Source organism: Gastrolobium bilobum, unplaced genomic scaffold, assembly GCF_033153095.1.
Source record: "Gastrolobium bilobum isolate Gb01-03AN ecotype WA unplaced genomic scaffold, APGP_CSIRO_Gbil_v1 utg2810, whole genome shotgun sequence".
Classification (NCBI taxonomy): Eukaryota; Viridiplantae; Streptophyta; class Magnoliopsida; order Fabales; family Fabaceae; genus Gastrolobium; species Gastrolobium bilobum.
In genome coordinates, this window is record NW_026895666.1 from 882,533 (window position 1) to 908,961 (window position 26,429).

Sequence of the window (26,429 nt, forward strand, 5' to 3'; positions counted from 1 at the left end):
ATGTGTTGCTTTCTTTTTTTTTGCCAAACAAATCACAATCATATATGCGACTTCATTTAGATTTAGATTTGATCGTAATTTGTTATATTTTAAATTACTGCTTCTTATAACAATTGAGCTATAATTTTAGTTGACTCCGAGCTTCTTAAAACAATGGTTGTACCATATGTAATGGGTCAACTGTAAATATATTATTATCTTAGGTATTTATTTGATAAAAAATTTAAATCTGAGACAGAGAATATTAATGAAATTTTTGAAAAATTATGATTTTGAGTTTAAATATTATCGAGGAAAGGAAAATGTGATAGTTAATTCTTTAAGTAAAAAATCACGATGTTTAAAGAAATAGAATTAATCGAGAAATTGAGGGACATAGAGACTACATGTACCAATATTACCTCACGGTTTGATGTCAGGGCCATATATATTCAGCATGAGATTAATTACTATTTAATTTATAATAGGGTTTTATAAGAGTTATGTTGTAGGCAAAGTGATTGTGTAATGTTATGGAGATTTATTTTGCGTGCCGTATTTTTTTTCTTTTTTCTTCAAAAAGTGTGGGCTCCATAAAATATTGTGTGTAGGAAACTTTGTTGTGTCATGTTAAATAACAAATGCAAATCCCTTTGTAATATTTTTAGCCAATAATTTTGAGTCTTGCACAATTGCATTGACTTTATGTCTTTGACACGCTATATAAGGCTACTTTGCTACATGACAAGAGGTGGCAAATTACGCAGCGTGTCCCAATTTGGCAAGTGGAATGGATCGACTCGTCGAGTCGAGCTCATTTTATCGGCTCTATATATGATGACTTTCTTAAGTGACAACCAAGTGCCTGTTTAGGAAATATTTTTTTTTTAGTTTTTCTTCTTCTTATAAGGAAAAGTTAGACCAAACCGAATTTTACAAAACTTCTTATAAGTAAAAGAGTTTTTTATTGTAATAAATAAAGTCAAAAGCTTCTCAGATGAATATTTTTTAAGTTGTATCAACTTATTTTAAATTTAAATTTTTAAGTAACTTTTAAACTAAATTTATTATATAATCATCAAAAAGCTTTTAGCTTTATTTTTAAAACTCTTTTTTTAAGCTTAAAAAAAGATATGTTAAACAAACTCCAATATTGATGTATCTATTTGCTACACCAAAAAGAAACGATATATTTGTTTGGCTTCATTCCATTTTTTTTAGTGGCTTTTTAGGAGGTTTTTTTTTAGCTTCTCTTTTCCTTATAAGCAGCGAGACCAAACAGATTTTTACAAAAGCTCTTAAATAAAAATAGTTTTTTCTAATAACGAAGAAAATAGTTAAAAGTCAAAAACTCATAGGAAGAGTATTTTTTTTAAAGTTGTATCAACTTATTTTTAATTTGAGTTTTTTAGTAATATTTAAGTTAGAAAATTTATATAATCATCAAACACGTTTAGTTTTACTTTTAAAGTTTTTTTTTAACTTTACCTTAAAAGTACTTTTTAACTTAAAAAAAAGGAAATGCCAAACATGCTCTTCATATAATTATGTGTAAGGCACAAGCTAACATAATCGTCTATATGCATGGATTATGAAAACTATAATTACTAAAAAGCACATCTTGAAGTATGATTAGATATAGATAAGATTAAATTGTCATATAAAACCATATATTTTCAAAATAATAATATAAAATAATAAAAACACATTCATTTGATAATTTAATTTTTTGGATTGATTTAGTTTTTAACATGAGCTCTATAATTCAAGGGTCTAAATTTCAATTCTTACCTTTAAAAGTTTAATTTTCATGTTTCAAATCCTTAAAAAGGAAAATATTTTGAATGCTAGGAGTCAAATTAAAAAATTGGTACATTCTAATATATATATATATATATATATATATATATATATATATATATATATAGGGCAAAAGATTTCTCCAGTCAATGGAGATAAGTTATCTTCGGTGAGCCCAAAACAACGTCGTTTTGCGGCAAGAATCAAGGTGTTTTTGTAATTGTAATATATTGCAGGATTATATTAGTCTTTATCTTTATAATTTTTTAATCTTATGACCCAAAACGACGTCGTTTTGAGCTCATTGGAGATAATTTTATCTCAACTAACTGGAGAAATACTTTTTTCACATATATATATATATATATATATATATATATATATTTGGAAGAATTATATAAATTCTTTATTAAAGGATATTTTTGTTATATATATTTATTTTTATCATATATAATATTATACAATACATTATCAAACACCGGATAATATTATCTTATACAATACATTATTTATAAAATATTATATCAAACACTAAATAATATTATAATTTAATGAGACCTTATAGTATTAGTTCTTATTCTACCATACCATAGATAACAAATATGCCCTTAGCTTATTAACGCATTACAGACACATCAATCGACTTTAAAGTGACTTTCAATTGTTCCAAGAAGAGTGGAATTGATATATTCCTGAGGACCGTGAGAAGGTAATCCAGGAAGTACTAAACCAACCAACCTGAAACCAAAGAGAAGCCATCCTTCTCTATAGTGAGGTCCATTTATGTACGCAATGGTAAAGCTCCTCATTAGTTCCAAAATAGAATTAAGCGTCATGGGTATCACGCACCATGGCGAGAAATAGTTCTTATTCGGTTCTTCTTCAAGAACCTGCATTAAAATTAAATAATAAACAAAACACTTTCAGTATACGTATATACATATTCATATAAAAGCTTCTTTAATAGAAAATATTTTTCTCTGATGTGCAACTTTTTCATAAGCATAGGTAGCTTAGTAAGGGATTAATATTTTGTAATCACATAAGAGTGGGTGGGGCATAAGAATAAGAGAGAGAAAATTATATTCAAATACACACTCACCCTTGGTTAATAAAATTTGATAATAATAAAAACTTACCCTGAGTTCGTAGCGCCTATTAAAGAAAAGGCAGACCCCAAAGTGCTTGAACAATAAGTCCTTATCATCATAGGGCAACCTTGGAACTATATCATTGCAATAAACAAACCTGCAATACATTATAGAATTTTCCTTCAATTTTTGTTTCATGTACCTTGCGTATTCTTCATCTCCAACTCTTGGTTGCCCAAACGTGTAGATCCCTTGTAACCTCTCGATTAACAACGTCTCATCATGCAAGAACAATATCGTTGAAAAGAGGATAGCGAGTGCTCCACCCAAACTATGGCCTGTAAGTATAAACTTTGCTTTATCATTTTCACTCAAACGTTTTTTAAGTATGTCCCTAATAACATAGTAGGCAAATGGGGGAAGCCTTTCATCTCTTTGAATCTCCTTAGGCCATCCTACATTCTTCTGTAACCCTAAGGCTTTCATAAAGCCACCATGCATTTTTCCAACGCCAGGAATTCCATACCATGAGATGTCAAGATCAGTGCACCAATCGTCTGCATCAAAGGGTTCCGTTCCTCTGAAAGCCACCACATAAGTATCTTTGTCCAAAAAAACCAAGACTTCCGTGTTGGCCCTTCTTTGGTATTCTACAATAATGTGCATATACCGCAAAAGCTCTTTAAAAACTAAATTAATCAACTCGCATTTAGTTAATTATTCTTATTCAGAAAGCTCTTTAATTATGAATAAATAAGATAGGGTTTGCTTTTTAGTTCTTACCGTTCCAGCAGTCATAAAATCCCACAAACTCCATCTGTATAAGAGAACATATATAGATATCTCAAAACAAGATTACTTAGTGATACATAATTTTTTTTGTTGATTAAACTAAAAGGAGAAGATAAAAGGGTGCAAAACAAAAATAAATAAATTTGTATACCTTCCATTCATGTGTGATTGTATATTTAAGGTAAGCTGCATTTTCATAGGATGCTTTTGAAGCCATCATAGCTAGTGAAACATGGTACTTACTATCTTCACGGTTGACGATATTCAACTTTACACGCCGGTCCAAATTTCCAATACAAGACAAATATTTTGGCGATTCACGATCCGGGATGACAAGATGACCTGTTCAGTTTATATTGTGATTAGATACCGAACGAATTCTCTTTAAATGAATAATCATACTTCTTATTAATATTGATTGGAGAGTTTGCTTAGTTATTATGGTTTTCCACTTCAACTACAAATTAATGCAATGTTCAGAAAGTTCGTGATTGCTTTTTTTTTTTTTTTTTTGGTACATTGTCAGGAGGTATTCCCGTTCAACCTTCTCCGGGCACCATGCCCTCGGGGTACGGCCCGTTTGGGCTAGCCCCTCATTGTAACAGTGGGTGCACTAAGCTTCGCAACCCGAGAAAGGACGAGACTAATCCCCCAACTGAAGATTTTTTCGCTTATCTCTGGCCCCCAAAGATTTTTCAAGAAACTGCTTGAAGCATGGTTTGATCCCTACACCAAGCAATCCCTTGGGAGCTCAGCTGCGCTACCCTTGGGGGTTGAAAGTTCATGATTGTTGAATATGTTTGACTAATGATTTTTATTCTTTTGAGTAAATGAGGATTAATATTTAAAAGACAATCTGAATATCATTACATAAGTTATGCAGGATCAACCATATTATATACGTTGCAAAAGTTAGCTATCGTTGATTAATGCTTTAAGGTTGAAGAATTATGTTAAAACAACGAGTGAAAAAGTAGTTTGAAAATAACAACACATTCTACAACAACTTAAATAATAATAATAAAAAAGACAACTTATATTATCTTCCACCACGTTCGAAATAGACAACTTATAATAGTTAATACAGTTACTAACTAGGGACAAACTTGGTAATCGTGATTGCCCAATGAATCCACCCCATGTCACATAACCGTCCCCAGCGAGACGGCACCACGGTCCACGCACCAACGTGAATCACGATTAATTTAATTATATTTTAAATTCTTATGAGTTGACCACTTATTTTAAATATATTTAATAATTTATATAACTGATAGATTAATATTAAAATGTAATCAATATTCCGTAAATTTAATTTAAATATTTATAATTTTGAGACAGTCTTTATATATATATATATATATATATGAGAAAGATCTTTTGATTCTGGTATAAGACTTAGAAATCTTACTTTTCATCTTATTCGTTAATTTTTTTTGTACATTTAATGGTTATAATTTATTGAGTTATAACAATTAATTATTATTGATTTCAAAAATCTATAATCATTAAATAAACGGAAATCAACGGCTAAAATGGGGAGTAAGACTTCTTAATCTTATACCGAAATCAAAATCTCTCTCCCCATATATATATAAGTTATTCTTATACAAGTGTAAGAATAAAAAGTCTTACACCAAATATTGATCACTTATTTGCTTTAATCTAATGGCTCACATATCTAATAAATCATAGTTATTAGATATAAATAGAATTAATGCCTAAAATTGAGAGTGTAACTTACATCGATGCAACGATCTTGACCCTATATATATATATATATATATATATATATATATATATATATATAAAACTCAAATTGCCTTAAGATGTAATAAATGACATTATCAATTACTAAATACCAAATTCTAAACAAAGTTACCTTAAATGAATTATCACATTTATATGGAGAGAGAATTTTGACTAGAGAATTTTGACTCCGGTGTAAGAATAAATTTTTTTACATACTCCCCATATTAATTATTAATATTTATGTATATGACTATTATAATTTATTAAATTATAACCTTAATTTATTTGTCTTTTTCTTTTATGAAAATTTCAATTTGTTTGTCTTTAGTACTGAATGAAGGTACCCGAATTTCTTTATTCTTATCAATTCAGACTTTTTTTAAAAATAGATTTTATCTGTGTTTTAAAATAAAAAAGTTTGACGGTTGTGGACACCTGTTGGGATACTAACCCAACACATACTACTAATGTTAACACAATTACGAAATAATGTAAAAGAATTATATTTCATGTAACTCAAAATTAAACTCACATATGTGTGGGCGTATTAAATTGAAAGACTTCCTATTTCATTAAACTTATATATAAACCAGCAAGGTAGTCGAATAATTTGAGAAGGGTATGCTGTAATTAAGATAAAGCCACATAAGCCATTAGGGTTAACTTAGTGGTAAGGAGTGTGAGTAGTTATGTAATAGGTTATGTATTCAATTTTTTAATGTATAAAAAAAAAAAAAGAGTGAAGCGACATAATGAGATTTGAACTCGTCTCCAGAAGAATTTGACATTACTTGAGCTGCAACTTTTGAATAAGGCTCGTGGCTTTTGATTGATTATTGTTAGAGATATAACAAAATCAATAAAAAATAAATAAAAATTCATCCAATAGATTAAGCAGTTGTTCAAATACGAATTTATGAATATTCAAGGCAATATTCGGGTTTAACTCAGAGTGCTCGATTTATTCCACCTTCTATTTTTTTCCAAGCCTAATTTTTTTTTTATGTGAAGGGTATTAGAGATATAATAAAACTTTGTACCAAAAAAGAAAAAGAAAATAAAAAAAAATATATAATAAAGGGATTATCATTTCTGCTTCGTGGCTAAATTTTTTTTTCTACCAACGAGACATAAAAAGAAAGAAATGAACGCCATCATTATTTTTTCTCTCATTCTTTTATACTTTCTTTCTCATTGTTTTATTTTTTCGGTGCCAGAAAAAAAAATTCTATCACTAAAGCAGCAGAAATGATAATCCCTGTAATGAAACATCCCTTCACCCAACAGCGCAGAATTCTCAACATAATTTTCACAATAGAAAAAAAGAGACTAATAAATTTTGGGTTTTTGAATAAAGTAGTGGGTGCTGAAGAAGCAGATCGATCGTCAGTTGTATTAATTAATTCTGTGCAAAGTTGCTAATACGAGCAAGTATAAGATAAAAAGTTGAGAGATAATTATGGTACGTGGTAGAAAACTAACCTGTGAGAAGATTAATTAGCATCATGAAGAATCCTCCGTTGAGTGCAACCATATTGACCAACATCTCAACGCAAGTGCCGAAGAAAGATAGTGGCGTTTTTACAAAGAGCAAGATCTTCTGGACCATGAGAGAGACAAATATAAGCCATCTTTGGCGGAAGCTTTCCTCCATAGAGCCCTCATGGCTGTCCACAAATTTTCGATTTCCTAAGTTACGAGAATATAAGACATGAAGGAGATCTCTGAAACGAGCATCTTCAGGCTTCAAGAACATATAACTGTTAGGGAAGCCCTTGTTTTCATTGGATGCCATTCCTAGCAAGGGCTAAGAAATTACGCTAACTAAAGACGAGGGAGTCACTGAACTATAAAGCTTTTTTTCTGAGTTATACTTCTACCAGAATGTCCTTGGTTTTGTAATTGGGCAATGTTTTTCTCATGCTACGTGAGATAGTATTATCTCATGTAGAAACATAATTAAGTGGATCTCACGATTAAAAGAAAAGATAAAAGAAAAAAAAATATTGGCTCGGATTGCGACGTGTATGTGATATGAGATAAATTTTTTTATGTAACTTGATAAAAACATTTGTCTTTATAATTATATAGAGCCGTCGTGACGCACTTTTATTTTTTTATTTTTTTACATGACTAGTCAATTAACCCAAAGGTTTATTACAGCTGTCACCGAATATTTTAAATTCTTTTTTGTTTTTGTTTTCGGTAGAATAGTTTAAATCTATTACACTATTTTATTTAATTGAATGCCAGATGAATCACAAGAAAGGAAGAACATATTTAGTGTTCCTGGAGCATATAATATTTAGTGGGACGGAGAAATGAGAAAGAAAGAAAAGCTGACGAAGGAGAAAAGAAAAAAAATATTATTTTTTTTTAAATTAAATGTCAAAATTTCAATTGATGGATTACGATACTCATGATGTAATATAATTTTTTTCCAAGAAAGGATAAGAGTAAATTTGTGCGAGTAAAAGACTTGGTTTAGTGATCCGACTAACTTTTCATTCACTGATCAAGATGGGACATTGATTAAATATTCAACTTTTTTAAAAATAATAATAATAATAAGGGAAGCTTCTAAAACTATAAGTTAAACTCTATACATGAACTAAACTGCAGCATGTTCTCAAGATGGATTTTTTTTTTTTTGCGAATCTCGAGATGGAGTTTTGGTTGGTACAAGATCTTCCTACAACTAAGACATTGACAAATGGAGTAAACGCAGACCCACATAACATGTGCAAGCTAGTCAAAGTAAGAAGGAAACTACAACCTGGTTTCCTACGCCTAGAACATGTTAAAATCATTTATTTGATGCTCTTATTTGAAAGGGGAAGAAAAACAATTGCATATATGTGAAATATAACTTCACTAGGTTGTCATGTAACTTTCTTTAAACTGAATATTCAAGTATCCAAGTTTTAAATTTGGAGTCAGTTTATACAAGGGAGGGGTTGTTCTTATCTATATAATAAAACGTGACTTTTATAGTTCTTTCTTAACATAATATTGTAAACAAAGTTCTTAGTAATGTAAGAATACATTATTAAAAAAAGTATAAATTACTTAGTATTTTTTTATGAATTTTATATAATTAACTAGATATCATTAATTACTTACTATTATCATATGAGATTAGTTGAGATAATTTTTTTCTTCTACATATACATAAAAGTGTGTAAGATCTTTTTTTTCTCTCTCTCTTTTTTGCATGGCTCTACATACTTTTATGTCTGTAGAAGATAAAATTATTTTTTATAATATGGAAAACATTTATCCCTTATTATATATATAATGTATTTATGGAGTGTCGTTATTTATCACAATTCACAAATGCAGTTTTCACTAAGGAACGAATGGCAACAATTTATAATTTTCTGACAAAAAAAATTATGAATGGATGAAAATGCTCACACCTATATAACTTTTTTTTTTTTTTTGATAAACAATTACACCTATATAACTTAAAAGGGGAAAAAGAAGAAAAATAAACAGTATCGGAAATTTTTATTATGACGTTAAACAATAGAGAGACTTTCATGACTTCAATCATTTCTTCTATTTTTATGTCATTTCACTTTCTTATATATAAATTTTCTTTTTAATAAAAAGAATTTTTTTTTTATTTTTCCCCAAACCCAAAATGTTATATAAATGGAAAAAATATCTATCTTTTTAAAGGATATAAGCTTATATCTTTTTAGATCTTAACCGTTGATTTCCGTCCATCAACGGTTATAATCTATTGGATCAAATTTAATGGACCAAAATTATTATTAATTAATTAATAATTTTGATTTAATAAATTATAACCGTTGATGGACGGAAATTAACGGTTAGGATCTAATAGGATATAAACTTATATCATTTAAAATGACAGATATTATTTCTTATATATATAGGAGAAGAAAACAAAAAGTTTATGCAAGACCACACAATATCCACCAATTGTATTTAAGTAGATTTTGATGTGTTGTTGAACTTATCCTTTCTTTATTTAATTTAGATTCGGAATGATTCAATGTGATCTTTTGATAATTGCATTTTCACGACTAAAATTAAACACCACTGTACGTTTTTTTGTTGTTGTATGTTTTTTATAGTTTGATTGTTTCATAATTTAATAATATATGATTTAATAGTATAGTTTAATAAAAAATTATTCTTTAAATTTTTTTTATGAAAAATATAATTTGTCTCATGTAACATCTAAAAAAATTAATAAAATCTACTAAAAAAATGGGCAAGAAATATATTTATTATGTGATAATGTAAATAAAAAAGATATTTTTTATGAATAGGGTTATATTGACAATTTTTTTTAACAATTTACACTGTCTCTGATCAGTAATACTCTACTCAAGAGTGTATTACTGATAAGACATAATACAGTTTCTAAGAGATTTTAAACAAAAAATTTGTAAATATAACATTTTCATATATATATATATATATATATATATATATATATATATATATATAGTGAAGATATTCTAACTACCAAAAACTCTCACTACTAACTTACTACCCATCACATTACCATTGGATCAAAGAGAGAGAATCTTCAAAAGTTTTTGAAGAGAGAGAAAATGTTAATCTAATGGTGATTAGATAAATAGTAAGTTGGTAGTGGAAAATTTTGGTAGTTAGAATATCCCTCCTCATATATATATATGGGTAAAAGATTTCTTCCGTCAATGGAGACAAGTTATCTCCAGTGAGCCCAAAACGACGTCGTTTTGGAACGGAAATCAAGGTGTTTTTATAATTATAATATATTACAGGGTTATTTTAGTCATTATCATTATAATTTTTTAATCTTGTAACTCCAAAACGACGTAATTTTGAGCTCACTGGAGATAAATTTATCTCCAGTGACTGAAGAAATACTTTCTTCTATATATATATATATATATATATATATGTATGTATACATATATGTATATATATATATGGGAAAAAAAATTCTCAAGCAGCTTGAGATAAGTTTATCTCCGACAATCCCAAAACTACGTTGTTTTATTTATTTATTTCCTTATATTAATTGATTCACCTTTGAATGATTATGATTTCATTTTCTCTCTCTCTTCCTTTATCACCATTGATCCATCTTTGTATGGTTATGATTTAGTAGCCGGAGATAAGATTATCTCAAGCAGCTTGAGAAACGATAAGCCCATATATATATATATGGGGTTTGATTTTCTCATGTTGTAGAGATAAAAAGCATGTGAGACCCATATGTTAAAAAAAATTATATGTAGGACCCATGTCAGCACGGAAATCGAAGAGTGTGTAGGAAAATTTGAATTCTCATGTTGAATGAGAATTATAAAACCCTATATATATATGAGTTTAGTGTTTGTCATTTTAAATTATATAAGTTATGTCATTTTAAGAGAGAGATAGACACAAAAAATGAAAATCATGGGAGAGAAAGTGAGTGATTTTTTTTTAATTTAAATTTTAAATAAAATAATATTTTTTTGTGTCTATCTCTCTCTTAAAATGACATAATTTTATATCATTTAAAATGATAAATATTTTTTTCCATATATATATAAAGTAATAGTTTTTCATGTGGTAGGAGATAACTCTTATCTCCTACAGACTCATTTATGTATGTGGAGTCCACTTTCAGGGAAAGAGAAAAAAATAGAGGGGAACTCATCTTGAATTTGTGTATGTAGGAGATAAATTTTTTCTTATGTAACATAAGAATAATAAATTTCATATATATATATATATAAAGAGGTAGGATCCTTTGACATCAGTGTCAAATTTAAAATTTGACACATCAGCTGAGAGTCATTAGATTAAAAAAAATCAATGGCTCTGATTTATAAGCATGTAACATCATTGATCTTTTTTGATCTAATGACTCTCAGATGAGGTGTCAAATTTTAAATTTGACACTGATGTCAAATGATCTTATTTCATGAAAAAATATGTTCTCATATTGCACGAGAATTCAATTATCATATTATGATCATTTAATTTACGTGAAAAACTTTTTTTTTCTGTCTCATTTGTAAATAAATGTGAGCCCACCAAGGGGATATTACTTACTTGAAAGTTGCGGTACAGCTGTCAACCGTGCTGACCAAATATCAGCCACGATAGGCATGCATTCGGACTGGGCCATTCCAATTATTATAGATGTGTGGTTGAGATATGACGAAAAAGTATAATACAATAAATAGTTAACTTAATAAATTATTTTTATATTATTAATTAAGATAAAATGTTTAAATATTCATCATTTAATACCTCTGAGTTTCTTACAAATTGATATAAAATTTATTGTTGTACCTTTGTATCACATATTATTTTGAGTGTAATAAAGAAAAAATACAAATACAATTTTATAACATATTATTTTAGGGAAAAATGTGTATAATTTTAAAGGACGTAAAGTTGTGTCATTTTAAGAGAGAGAAAGAGATAGATAAAGGAGGAGAGAGAGTTGACAAAAAAATAAAGGTGTGAGCCCCACCTCTTTGTGAGAGTGAAATGATGTAAGCTGTGTAATTTTAAATGATAGACATTTTTCCCATTATTTTAACCTTGTTATATTTTAGTTGAATACAAATATAACTTTTTGTTGTTTTTTAATTTTTAATTTTTAATTTTGGTAAATAAAATAAATTCTAATAATATCTTTGTATGGGAGAAATTTTGAGAGAAAGGTATTGTTGAGAATTTTTTTTTTGAATTCTTCTTATTTTATGAAATATCATATCATATTGTTTTTTGAATTTTTTTTGAAATTTTTTATAATTAATAATTTTAAAATAACTAATAATTTGTATTTTATGAATTTATAATATTTAAATAAAGGTAAGATTTTTATTTAATTTTTGTTCCCAAGTGAATTATTGAATGGAGACTTAAAAGTTAAAAGTACAAAGTCATAGACTACCAAAAAAGTACAAAGTCATATCATATGACTGCTACAACGAAAGATACCTGCTTGACAACTACAGCAGCGAAGCGTGCAACTCGTGTTTTAGTTTAGAATATTTTATAGGAAAATTATTTGTATTTTAAAGAATGGTTAATATTATAGTTAAAATTAGTATTTTTTATTTAAAATACTATCTCTTTTTTCATAATTTTTATTGTGTATCTTTTTTTCTTACCTAAAAATCTAATTTTATATTCTTTAAAAAAATAAACACCATTGACTTAAAAAAAGAAAAAGATAAACACCAAACTCATATTTTATTTTTTATTTTTTTCAGCAACTTTAATTTTCAATGATTGTAGAACACATTCAGTTTGTCGAACCCTTTTGATATACTTCTCAACAAGAAGTTAATTAAAGTGGCTGATTGACTAATTAGTTCTACTTTATTTTTTTTATCATAATTTAAGTAAAATCATAGGGTTTACGTGTTTCATTCTGGAATATTTTAATTTTCTATTCCCGCAGCTTTGCAATTATTATGGAGGACATAATAAAGATGTCTTAGTCGTAAATAACATATTATATATTGGGATAGATTAGTCTGCCTATCATTTTTCTGTCTATTTTTGTCTATCACTTTTTAATATTATTATATCAGAATCTCAACTATATTTATTATTTCTCTCTTCTATTAAGATTCTGATCTAACGAGGTTAAAGAGTGGTAGGCAAAAATAGATAAAAAAATAGTAGGTAAAATAACTTAACCCTTATATATTATCCCGAGTATGTTACTTAAGTAGTAGATTGATTAACCCCCGAGGGTCAAAGGTAGCTTAGTTGGCAACTGAGCTACCAAGGATTTGCTTGAGTCAGAGGTTCACACCCTGTCTCAATAAATTTTTGGAAAATCTTGGGAGGCCAAAGGACGTGCCTCTGTTGCACCCGCTGTTTCAATAAGAGGCTAGCCTTTGGGCTGTACTCCGAGAACAAGGTGACTGAAGGAGATTGAATGGAGATACCCTCCAGATTATATATACACAGAATTAAAATCTCAATTAACCTATTAGTGATTTATTTAATTGAATATTTCAATATAAAATGATGTAATCAATATAATAAAAATTATCAATATGTCAATTACGATGTTTAACTCAATAAAGCATCATATTACTTTTATAAATTGTTTGTCATGTTATTAATTTTCATTAATAATTATATGACAAGTTAATCGTGCAGCCTGATTTTTTCAATTACAAATTTTATTTGTCACAAAATAATTATTTAAATATAGCCAAAATATTAACCATAATAAAAATATGTTTAAATATAATTCATTTTTATCAATATCAAACCGAACATGATGCAATATTAATAAAAAAGAATAAAAACTTAGCTTACCAAAAAAAATAAAAAATGAATTAATAATCACTTTTTTTTGGTAAAAAATAATCACTTCTTTTTATTTAATAAAAAAATAATTATAAATAAGTTAGAATTAAATTTTATATTAAAATTTTATGTTTAACTTGTGTGTGTATGTGCTTGTTTAATTAAAAATTAAAACATTTATATATTCAAAAAGAACATAAATAATAATAATTAATGTTTTTATTATTTTATAAATTACAATCAACATAATTATAATCATTTAAGTTTTATATTTATATATTGTTTTATTATTTTTTGTATTTCACTTAATTTTTTAACATGAAAATGTTCATCTTATATAATATATATATATAATTTTATATTCATTACTAATTATTAATCTACTTATACTCAATAATTCACATAATTAGTAAATTAATTTTATATATAATGAATTGTTGATTATGTAAATTTTTAATAAAAAAAATTGTTAAAGAATTTTTGATAAATTAAATTGTCCCGAGTATGTGAATTATTGAGTATAAGTAGATCAATAATTAGTAACGAATATAAAATTATATATACATTTTTTTCCATATATATATATGTGTGTGTTAGTTTTTTCTGCAATTAATGTACATAACTTGTCTACATTAAGTCCAAAACGACGTCATTTTATTGGCTAGCTCACTCCATATACCTTAATTTAATGTACACACTTGCAATAAATTATAATCGTTAGATTGACGGAAATCAACGGTTAAGATTTGGTAATAACAGATAATAAGAAAAATAGGTAGTAAGTATAAACTATCTCATATACATACATATATATATATATATATATATTTTATGTTCGTTGATTTGAATTAGTTAATTATAAACAAGACAAGTCCTCGTTTTCAAGGAAGAATTAGGATTACACCCTTCTTTTATTGAAACCTGCAATCATTGGGCTATTTAGACAAAAACATTATTTTTGGGTATAGTTCATAAACTAATAAGGTATATGGAGCCCAACATTTATTTTAATTAAAGCTCAATAATTTAAATTGTAAAACAACTGGGTCGTATCTTAAGAAATTATACGTGTATGTGTATTCAGTCCATCTCTCAGCCCAATGAGATAAACCGCTCATAACAAAGCAGGCCATGACAGAAATACTCAGGCCGATGAAACTTTTGCCTGAACCTGCAATATAAAACACGTAATCCAAAAAATTAAACAACAAAAAAATAAAAAATGTAAAGATTGAGGGAAAAACACTAATTTGGTATGATAATATATTTTGTAATAGATTATTGGTATAAAAAAGGACACCTATTTAATTAAACTTAAAATAGATAAATTAGTATTTTTCAAATAAATATAATATTTGAGAGTGGTATAAGTTAAAAGCCGAAACAAATCAGAACTTTGGGTGTAAATAATATGAAGTTAAGAAGGTGTCGAGTGATCCACAGTTGTGCTATATATATTGAGTTATATTTATAAATTTTTTATTTACAAACTATATGATATTTGACCGGTCATACTTAGTGTAATTTGTAAAAAAAATTTGTAAACGAATCATTATATATATATATATATATATATATATATATATATAATGCAATTGAATGTACATGAAAATGGTACATGAAAATTCAAAAAAGGGAAATTGTGTACCAATAAAAAAAATTATTTTCCATTAAACTCAAACTACTGAGGATGGATAAGGACAATTCTTATACGCAATCTTACCATTGCATATTTTCAAAAAAATTATTTTTCGAATTCAAACCCATAACATTTCTATTAATAAATCAAATAATAATCATAATGAAAGGGATTGACTTAATATATCAATTCAAAATTTCAAGACATTACGTCTAAATAATTTCACTTATTTGATTATCACAAAGCCCACCATTGATTAAATTTGAACTTTCAACAAATCCAAAAGAAAAAAATAGTAGTTATAATGATGTAATTATTAGTTAAAATGATATATTTTTGGATCTGATGTTTGTCATTTTAAATGACATAAGTTATATCATTTTAGGAGAGAGATAGACACAAAAAATATAAATCATGTGGGAGTAAATGAGCGATTTTTTTAATTTAAATTTTAAATTATTATTTTTTATTTTGTGTCTATCTCTCTCTTGAAATTACATAACTTTATATCATTTAAAATGACAAAAAAAATTTCTATATTTTTTTATACAAACCAAAAATGAAAAGAAAGAAAAACTACGAGACCTAGTGCACACGCACTCTAGGTGCAAAAACACCTATCTTGGCAGAGGAAATAAAACTCCTGAGAATGCCAATCATGGTTATGTCCTCTTATTGCTAGCCAGTAAACAACTTGATTTCCTTCTCTCAAAGAGAGAATGACTACAACATTCCAATTCAATTGTAGTATCTTCTGGATTCGAGTTACTAACTGAGACATGGGAATTCAGAGGCGTACTTATGTTGTTGCCCTGACTGCAAGTGCAGCCAGTAACTTTCAAGTAATTAATTTTTTTTTACAAAGGGGATAATAAACTAAAGGTGAAAAAAAAAACACGAACTCGCTCCCCTAACCATCAACGCCCTTCCTTCTCCCACTACGGGAAAATCAAAATATAATGGCGGTGCATTCGAGGTGGTTGATGTTGATCCCAGGAATAGCGTTCTTTTGAGTCGTCGTCCCTGTGTAGCTATGTGTTATGGATATGAATATCATATCCCAACTATCGACCTAGAAATCTATTAAGAGATAGAATCATCAATATCTCAACAACTCTAAACAGTCAAAGTGCATAAGATAAGGATCACATCCCAACAGAAAAGGAGTTGAATCCTATTGCAATTGGGGGAGCTCAAGAGGCCCAAGCCTAAGAAGGTAATCCTTATAAATAAGAGCCTAAGACTCAGGTAAACACTTTTAACCTATTTACTGATACTGCCCACATTGTGCACACACCCACCCCTTGGCTATAAGCCTATTGCTTGTGCGCAGTAATTGGGACCTCGACAATAAGCCTAGTATACACCTGATATCACTATCTCTTAGCGCATACCTAACAGTATAATAATACGGTCAATCCAGGACCGAACATTCATTTAAAAATCTCTGTGTGTATCTTTAAAGTCTCTCTCTATTTTTCTAAATCTCGAGTTAGATTTTATTTTTTCTTTCTTCAAATCCAATGTTTGTTTATTTTTTTCTTTCTTTAGGTAGTGTTTGGTTTGGGAGAAATTTGTTTTTACTAGGAAAATGTAATTGATAGGAAAATGGTTGGAAAGTGAGTTTGATAGGAAAATGTAAAAAAATTTGTTTGGTTGACCCAAATATTACCAGGGAAATTTATTTAAATATGCAAAATCTATGTTCGGGAGAAATTTTGCACCTGTTTTTCCACTTCCCCAGTCATCTCACAATACCACATCTCAAGTGGTATTCTGTAACAGTGAATTTCATCCAAAAATCAACACAAAATTCATTTTCCCATCTATCTTATTTGTCTGGTATTTCTTAAAAAAACCTGAACCAAACATGGTATTTTCCAATATCCACCTACACTTTCCCATCAATCCTAAAATAAACCTTCAACCAAACACTACCTTAAGGTTTATTATCATCAATCTCGCTCCAGGTTTTACTTTCTTCTCACATCTTATCTTAGGGTTTCAATTTTTGGGAATTGCACCTCCATTCTTGTTTCCATTTTATCCAATAGTCAATTAGTTCATACCTTGGCATACGATTTTGATTATGGCTATTGCGTCAGCCTTACCACCACACGTTAGTGTTCATTTAATTAATGATAATGCAAAATTTAGGTAATATTCTATGCCCACTAATTTACGTTTTGGAGCAAATTAAAGTTCTAATTCCATAGTTATTTTTGTTTTCTAAACTTTCTTTACAAAATAAAAAATAAAAAATTCGGGCATTGCCCCCAAAAACACCCCTATCACTAATTAAGTGTATAGAAATAAACAAAATTTTCTAAATTCACCACTACATGGGATGATGGACGAAACATTTCTTTTGCACTAAAGTGATAGCTACCAAGGAATCACTGTTCATGATTATCGTTCTAAAACCCTTATTCCAGGCTAGCCGAAGAGCTAAAAGGATCTCCCACAATTCTGCACTTAAAAGTTAAAACATATCCCTGACCCAACTTTTTCGAAAACCCCAGCAGCTAACAACCAAAATTATCGCGAAACCCCCCTCTACCATGCAGCTGTCTTATATTGTGATTATTAATTCAGGTCTTGATCCAGCACTACTAGACATAATTAATTCTTCCGAACGCCCAAATTATTTGAGATTTGAGAGGCATACCATCCGATTTGCAATTTAAATTTTCTCCCTGGCGATATTTAATTCAAGCATTGCAACCAATCTCTTAGCTGCCAATATTCCAAATAAATAAATAAACCCTTTAAGTCATATAAAATACAATATTTATAATTCTATTTAGTCAATGAATTACATACAATAATTTGCTTAATTTATATACGAAATATAATCGCCTCATGATTTGATCTTATATATGGCCCATACAACTTAGTGAAAAAAACAAAAAACAAAATGACCATTACTTCTTATGTTTATATGTTCAAAACCTTGTGAATTATAGTACTTAAGACTTGATAATCGAAAGCGTCGATATGGGTTTTTTAACTCGACCCAACTTATCCTGTACCTCAAGATAAAGCTCAACATGTCCTTACCAAGACCTGTGGATTTTGGGAATTAAAATCCAAACTAACTTGTCTTACAATAAAGTATTAAAACTGGCACTCTGTTTGCCTAATGTGGGATCAGAGTCATAGAATCATAATGCTTTAGCTATAGAGACAAGTAGGAAGAATTACGCTTTGATTAATAATTATAGTTTTTGGCCTTATGATATACTCTTGATCCAACACCTAATGACACTTTATATTAGTAATAAAATTTATCGTGAATAATCCAATTGGTTAATTTATATCTTTTAATGTAAAATTACGTCAAAGTCATTTAACATGTCATATTTACTATAGAATAATTGTTAAAATTTTCATATAAGGATAACGAATAAATTACTTTTAAAAAATGTCAAGCTCTAGTATATAAATGAAATTAAACTTACAACTTTTATGTACTTCATTGCTCTCTGAAATAAATTCAACAGTAAATAATGCAATCAATAACTAGGTTTTTCCCGTGTCATGTAGGAAAACAAAATGTTCGGTGGTTGGGGATAAAAACTGGTAGAAGATAGCCATGAATTGGAATGGAATTTTATGATACAGGGAGGAAGAATTTGTCGGAGAAGGATACAATGGACGATTGAAGGCGTAGAGATAATGCATGCACATTGCAGATTTGCTCTTTAGTCTTTATTCTCTAATAAATAATTAAAAATCTCATCCTTTCTCATTGGTGTGTTGGGACCGTAGTGGAATATCTCACATGGGCCGACTTTACTGGATGTGGTTTGTCCGTATCTCTCATCTTTTGTTTACATTTGATAAATGAAAAATAAAATATAAAAAAATAGGGTATTTATGACTAATGAGGCATGATTCTTGAACACGAACACCCAAATCATTCGACCTAGCTGCGGGAGGCAACCTACTTCTAACCTACCACTTTTCTCTCTAGATGAAATTAGATCGTGGGTGTAAGCTGCAGCCTGCAAGAGAGACAAGAAGAAAAAATATCAAATAAAATTTCCCTCCTTTTTGGCTCTCTTTTTCTTAACTTGCCTTGTACATGGATTATTAGTAATTATGAAAAGAGCTATTTAGTTTATTAAAAAGAAATGAAGCCTAACAAACTATTAGAGGAAGAAAATATTTTACATTTAATGTGTATATAATAATAGGATTATAATAGTTGTCAGCATAATTAATATGCATTGTTAGCATATTATAATCCTATCATTATGTACATATTAAATGCAGAATATTTTCTTCCTCTAATACAAAAGATAATATATGTATTATATATTTGGAGCCCATGTGTAATAATTTTAACTTACAAGAAAGACATTATTATTAAAGGTAACCTCAAAGAGTGTGGCTTGGTTGACAATTAGTATTTTATGCAGGGAAGGAATGTTATTTAGGGTCACGTTATCAAATAACTGAATAAGCATAACTCACCGACACAAAAATTGTAATGATATCTTGTGAAAAAGTTCAAAATAAAATAAAATAAAATAAAAAGTGAGACAGTTAGAAACAACTCTTTCGGTTAATGGTTTAAGCCTCCTAATTGAGTATTGAGGCAACGCGTTCCCAATCCCAATCGAACTTCTTGATGGAGATGGGGTTATTTTCACGTGAGAATGGGTGATGGGATCATTAAACAAAAGCTTGGTTGGTGAATGGTTGCGGTGGAATGTAGTTAGAAATGAGGGTTTTGCACAGAGATGTCATGATGCAGTTCTAGATTAACTTCAATTATATTCATAGGGGCAAACTAATGTCATAGTTGAGTTTTTTTTGGAACACTTGAGGCCACCCTAATGTACAACTTTGTAACTGTAACCAATCTTAGCAGCTGTTGATTTCTCTTTCATTATTCTAAGTCTACTCTGCCATGGATTTCAGGGGTATTTTCATTTCAACGAGATTCTGTTTTCGCATAACAAGTCAAGGGGGGGTCTCAGACAAATATTGAGTCGTTTCGGGAAGCCTTTATGGACATAGATGTTAAGGATTTGGGTTATGAAGGTTTGACGTAGGGGTACGTCTATACTTGATTTTAAGGATGTTGGAATAGAAGATTCTATATGTTGTTATGATTTGCTGTGATATGTTGTAACCTGTAGTTTGTTAGGATATGTATAACTGAGTCCTATTGTAATTAGGTGTAGTTATTTATCTTTAGGAAGTTGTTTTACTATTTGGTAACAGCCGTAACAGCCTATTCTATTTAAGATACATTGATGTACAGTTTTAAATCAATGGAAATACTATCAATTGATACCATTTATCATGGTATCAGAGCGATCCCTTGTTAAAAAAAAAAAAAAAAAAAACTTCCGCAACGTGTAGACTCTGAAAACAGTGAGCAGGAGATAGCTTCTGTTGAAGATGGCCAATGCAAACAGCAGATCAGACCCTGGATCACCATTCTATCTGACTGGATCAGATAGCCCAGGGATTCTTTTAACAACCGTTATGCTGAGAGGAGAAGCCAACTACGAGAATTGGAGCAGTAACCCACAAGGAGGATTCCATGCAAAGCCATTTGGTGCACACGCAGCTCAAACAGAGGAACCACTAGAGCAAGCAAATGCATTCGCCGTTCTGACACCTGACGTGGTGACACAATTGTTATCATTGGTTGACAACCCGCAACGCTCAAAGGACAAATTAAATCGTAAAGATTCCCATTGTCACTGGCTTATAGATAGTGGTGCATCACGCCACATGACAGGGGTATTGGAATTGCTGGAGAATGTTACAGATGTTGAACCTTTGGCAATCGGTTTACCCAATGGAGCTATTACTTATGCTGTGCAACAAGGATCTGTTTCGTTTACTCCTTCTTTTTCATTATCCAATGTCTTATTTGTGCCAAATTTAAAGTGTAACTTGATATCTGTATCTCAGTTGGTACGACAACATAATGTTGATGTGGTATTCACTAATAATAGTTGTGTTTTGCAGGACCGCAAGCTGAGGACGGAGATTGGATTGGGTGATCACAGGGATGGTGTGTATGTGTTTCGACCAAGCCAAGCAGCAGCTTTAACAGTTCGCTCCAGTGATACGCAAGAACTTTGGCACAAGCGGTTGGGCCATGCATCATCCGAAGCACTTTCTCTGATTCCTTTTTCTAGTAGCATTCGATTTGGCAATGTAAACAATAAGGCATGCGATATTTGTTATCGTGCCAAACAAAATCGATCCTCGTTTCCCATTAGTGATCGAAAGAGTAATAAAATTTTTGATCTTCTTCATTGTGATACATGGGGTCCTTACCGCACTTCCTCTTTCTCTGGTGCTTATTATTTTTTAACGATAGTCGATGACTTCAGTCGTGCTGTTTGGGTTTGTTTGATAGGTGACAAAAGTGAAACTTTTGGTGTGTTACGAAAATTTCTTTTAATGGTGCAAAATCAGTTTAATACAACAGTTAAGAGTATTAGATCAGATAATGGAACTGAATTTACTTCCAACAAGATGATTGAATTATTCACTGCCAATGGTATATTTCATCAGAAATCCAATGTTCATACGCCGCAACAGAACGGTCGGGTAGAACGGAAGCATAGGCATATTCTAAATGTGTCTCGTGCTCTTTTGTTTCAAGCAAACTTGCCAATCAAATTCTGGGGAGAGAGTGTGATGACATCAGCTCATATTATTAATAGAACTCCCACAAAGCTTCTCAATGGCAAAACTCCTTATGAGCTTTTGCATGGATCTGTTGCTGATTACAGTCACTTAAGGATATTTGGCTGCCTATGTTATGCGGTGACACAACCAAAACCTACAAACAAATTTAGTCCACGGTCTAGGCGGTGTATGTTTGTTGGTTATCCTCATGGGCAGAAAGGTTGGAGAGTGTATGATCTTAATACTAAGGAATTCTTTGTGTCACGAGATGTCAGTTTCCACGAAGATGAGTTTCCTTTTGTTGCTATAAGTGTGCCTACACCTAGCCCATCATTACCTACATTTATACCAATAGATTCTAATGATTCTGCCAATCCAGTATCTCAATCAACTTCAAATGATTGTGAGGCAGAAGTGCAGCTGTAGTTTGTTAGGATATGTATAACTGGTTCAGTTTCCAATTGAACAGAATCATCGCTTAGCTCTGGCAGATGGACCTGACTATGATGATCCAGGTCGCTATAGAAGAATTGTCGGCAAGCTAGTGTACCTTACGATCACTCGTCCTGATTTGAGTTATGTAGTGCACACTCTTTCACAGTTCATGCAAGCTCCAAAGGAAGCACATTATGAGGCTGCCATTCGGGTACTAAGATACATCAAAATGAATCCTGGCCAAGGTATCCTCCTTTCTTCCAAAAGTGATCTCAAAATTCATGCTTTCTGTGATTCAGATTGGGCCAGCTGCCCTTTAACTCGCCGGTCAGTTTCTGGGTTCTTCATTATGCTTGGAACCTCACCTGTTTCTTGGAAAACAAAGAAGCAACTCACTGTCTCACGCTCCTCAGCAGAGGCTGAGTACCGCTCCATGGCTGCCGCGACAGCAGAATTGATATGGTTGAAGTCTTTACTTGCTTCACTTGATGTTATCCATGATGATCCTATGGAATTATGTTGTGATAATCAAGCCGCTATACATATCGCGGCAAATCCTGTGTTCCATGAGCGAACTAAACACATTGAAATTGATTGCCATTTTGTCCGGGAAAGGTTGGTTTCTAAGACGATTCGAACTACTTTTGTTCGTTCTCATTTGCAACTCGCAGACATTTTCACCAAAGCACTTGGTCGTGTTCCATTTCTTGCCGTTCTTTCCAAGTTAGGCATTTCATGTCTTCATGCTCCAACTTGAGGGGGAATGTTGGAATAGAAGATTCTATATGTTTTTATGATTTGCTGTGATATGTTGTAACCTGTAGTTTGTTAGGATATGTATAACTGAGTCCTATTGTAATTAGGTGTAGTTATTTATCTTTACGAAGTTGTTTTACTATTTGGTAACAGACTGTTTGGTAACAGCCGTAACAGCCTATTCTATTTAAGATACATTGATGTACAGTTTTAAATCAATGGAAATACTATTAATTGATACCATTTATCAAAGGACATACGTTAACGGCTTTTAACTTTTATAAGCAATGTCGGTGTACATTCCACAAGGAAAAATGGAGCATACCCCATTCCATATAGGATAATATCTGGTGAATTTGGGAAAAGATAAAAGATAGAGATGCTTACATCTTCGGCTGTTTTTTACATATTTTATTTTAAAAACAATATATCAGTGTAATTTTTTATTGATTAAGTATTTATAATATTCTTGTACCAAAAAAACAAGTATTTATAATATTCTTAAAATAGATTATGAAGAGTAATGTACCAAAAAAAAAAGGGGAAATCACTTATCATATAACATGAAATCTCACTTCTAAAATGAGCCCCACCATTTAATAAAAATAAAATAAAATTGCTCACATTATTTTTCATAAATGTGCAAGAAAATTTTCTTTCTTATGTCACATGAGAAAAGTGTAAAAAAAAAAAATATATACATGCAGAATGAAACAAAAAGATAGGAATATGATAGGAGGAATGAGCTAGAGAAGGACGATACAATGCACTGCAATAAAGGGAGCAAGGTGCAGAGATAATGCATATGCAGAATGCAGGATGCCTCTTTTAGTTCTTTAGTTTTTATTCACAAATAGATAATAATAAAAATCCCATCTCTTTGGGAGTATGGGTCCCTAGTAGACTATTTCACATGGACCGAATTCACTAAACTGACTTCTCCGTATTTCTCTCACCTTGCTTTTTCTTTTTTTCTTTTTAAATACAAAAATAGTAGATTTTGATCACATAGATTAAGAAAAAATAGGAGATTTTTTAGGCATGATCCTTGAGACATGAACAACCAAATTATTCGACCTTGCGGTGGGAGGCAACCTACTTCTCCTACCCTCCCAGGCCCCTTTTCTTCTTAGCTAGAGTAGTATAAGTGTCGGCGAGTGAAAGGCAGACAACAAACTATATAATATATGATATATATTCAAATCAATTGGTTATCAAAACTCAATATGGTCAATGTTTTAATTTTGAGCATCCACTCTAACGTATAAACTTGATACATTTGACTTTCCTGCTGCTCTTAGTACATACAAGACTTCAATTTCCGTGTTTATATATATATATAATTGAAGCAAATTAAATTTAACTGGATAACTAAATGAAAGAGTATAATATCCATACGACTAAAGAATATTTTGAAGAGCCAATATTTTTCCACGAATGAAAATGTTGAAAGTGAAAAAATTTGTATTTTGTAACAGCAATTAATTACGTATAAATTGCACACAAGCTCACCTTTTTTTTCTTCTTCTCATAGGCTAGAAAAGCTCACTTAAAAATCACAATTTCTACCTTGCACAACTCGTACAATGCCCAAAGAGCAAACTATTAGGGTTGAAAAATCTCTAGATCAATTCCTAGAAGCCAGATAACTTCGGATAAGTGGCAAAAAGTTTTGCTTTTTACGTCAAGAAGAAAATTAGTATCATCTAAATAGGTGAAAATACACATGTAAAACAAAAAAATAAATAATAAATCACAATTTCCCAGCCTATATATGACTTAACCCGAATTGCACATTGCATCTCATGTAAACAAAATAACACTTCGCTACAATATGATTTGTTCTTTTATCACATTGGTTGTGGTGGTACAAACTCAAATCGCAAAGGAAATGAATTCAAAGTTAGTTCACGTACCGCTACCTAGTGATATGTATCGTGTAGCTGAACATTACAAAATGGAATGAAAATTTTTCACGGAAATTATTTGATCACAACGAAACAAATGAGTAGTAAAATTTACACATTAAAATATCCACATTATTTTCACACTTTTTTTAATATAGAAATGTGGAAAGAACTGTTTAGAAATTAATATATAAGAAAGATTAAAGATTTTTTATACACAAAAATCACACTATATATAGAAATATTTAAGACGTAATTTTCACGTGCTTCCTCTAATCCCCTCGTTAATTTCTTGATCTAATTCCCGTAATTTCCATGTACAATTCGACCAAAATACAGTATCAATGTATCATTCTTTTATAATTAGCCTACGGAAGGACAAATCAAAGCAATTTCATCAAAGACCTGTTTCAAATAACGAAAATAATTGCTGATCTACTCAAAATAATGTTGAATTTGGTTGCATTGTTTGAAGGCTAAAGGAAGAAAAAGCAATATATAGTATCCTGAATGCATTTGCATGCATGCTTCAGGCTGCTGTGCATTGTAGTGGAGTGTCAATCAGCAGGGTTGAAATAAAACGCTGAATTGCATTGCATGTGATCTCACAAAGAGATACAGATGATCAAAAACTGAAAATTGGTCCATTAGAGTTGGACATTTAGAAGACAAAAATAATAGTACGTGTATATATCGGTCAAAGTTTTGTTTTATTAATTGTAATCGATAAGAGTCTAGATTATGCAAAAGATTTGCTTGTCATTATATTCAAACAATTTTATGATATTCTTTCTTATTAGATATAGTGTTAGAGATATATAAAACTATTTAAGAGACCTTCACTTAACAACTTAAATTTTTGAGTTAAATTGATTCTTTATCGAAATCTTTTGTGTCTCGAGTTTGATTCTCGCTACCTCATTTTCTTTGTAGAATTTCTTAACACTCATGTGAGAGAGCGTGTTATAAATTTATAAAACCATTAAAGAGATTTCACTTAACATCTTCTGCGGTTGAATTGATCCTTTACGGTTATAAATAAAAGGGCGTGGAGTGTAGCTGAGTAGACTGATTATAAAATAGAAAAGAAAGAAGGAAAGATAAATGGAGAACAGAATCATCCATTAGCTTATTGACTTTTTTTTCTTATTCCCGTTTTAGGTCGGAAAAGAAAAAGAAATTCTCGAAACAGTGACAATATTAACACTGATCGACTTTACAATCCCATGACTACCAAACCATGCTTCAATACACTACAGAATTCATTGATTTTCATCCGTATATGAAGCAAATTCCCCTTCTGTCTTC

General features: G+C 30.1%; 1 protein-coding gene across 1 annotated transcript; it reads right to left on the reverse strand.

The window, feature by feature from the left end:
• Positions 1 to 2,414: 2,414 nt before the first annotated feature.
• LOC133287229 (triacylglycerol lipase OBL1-like) lies at positions 2,415 to 7,209 on the reverse strand. Its single transcript, XM_061484798.1, has 5 exons — positions 6,897 to 7,209; positions 3,814 to 4,004; positions 3,654 to 3,687; positions 2,919 to 3,520; positions 2,415 to 2,669 (listed from the first exon to the last, which is right to left on the reverse strand). The coding sequence occupies exons 1-5, from the start codon at positions 7,207 to 7,209 to the stop codon at positions 2,415 to 2,417; spliced, it is 1,395 nt and encodes a 464-aa protein (XP_061340782.1).
• Positions 7,210 to 26,429: the final 19,220 nt, after the last annotated feature.

Coding starts and splice junctions, on each gene's coding strand:
- LOC133287229 (XM_061484798.1), bottom strand. CDS start 7,209: ATGGCATCCAATGAAAACAAGGGCTTCCCTAACAGTTATATGTTCTTG. Junction 4,005..6,896: donor GCTAATTAATCTTCTCACAG/GTTAGTTTTCTA, acceptor TAAACTGAACAG/GTCATCTTGTCATCCCGGAT. Junction 3,688..3,813: donor CAATCACACATGAATGGAAG/GTATACAAATTT, acceptor TCTCTTATACAG/ATGGAGTTTGTGGGATTTTA.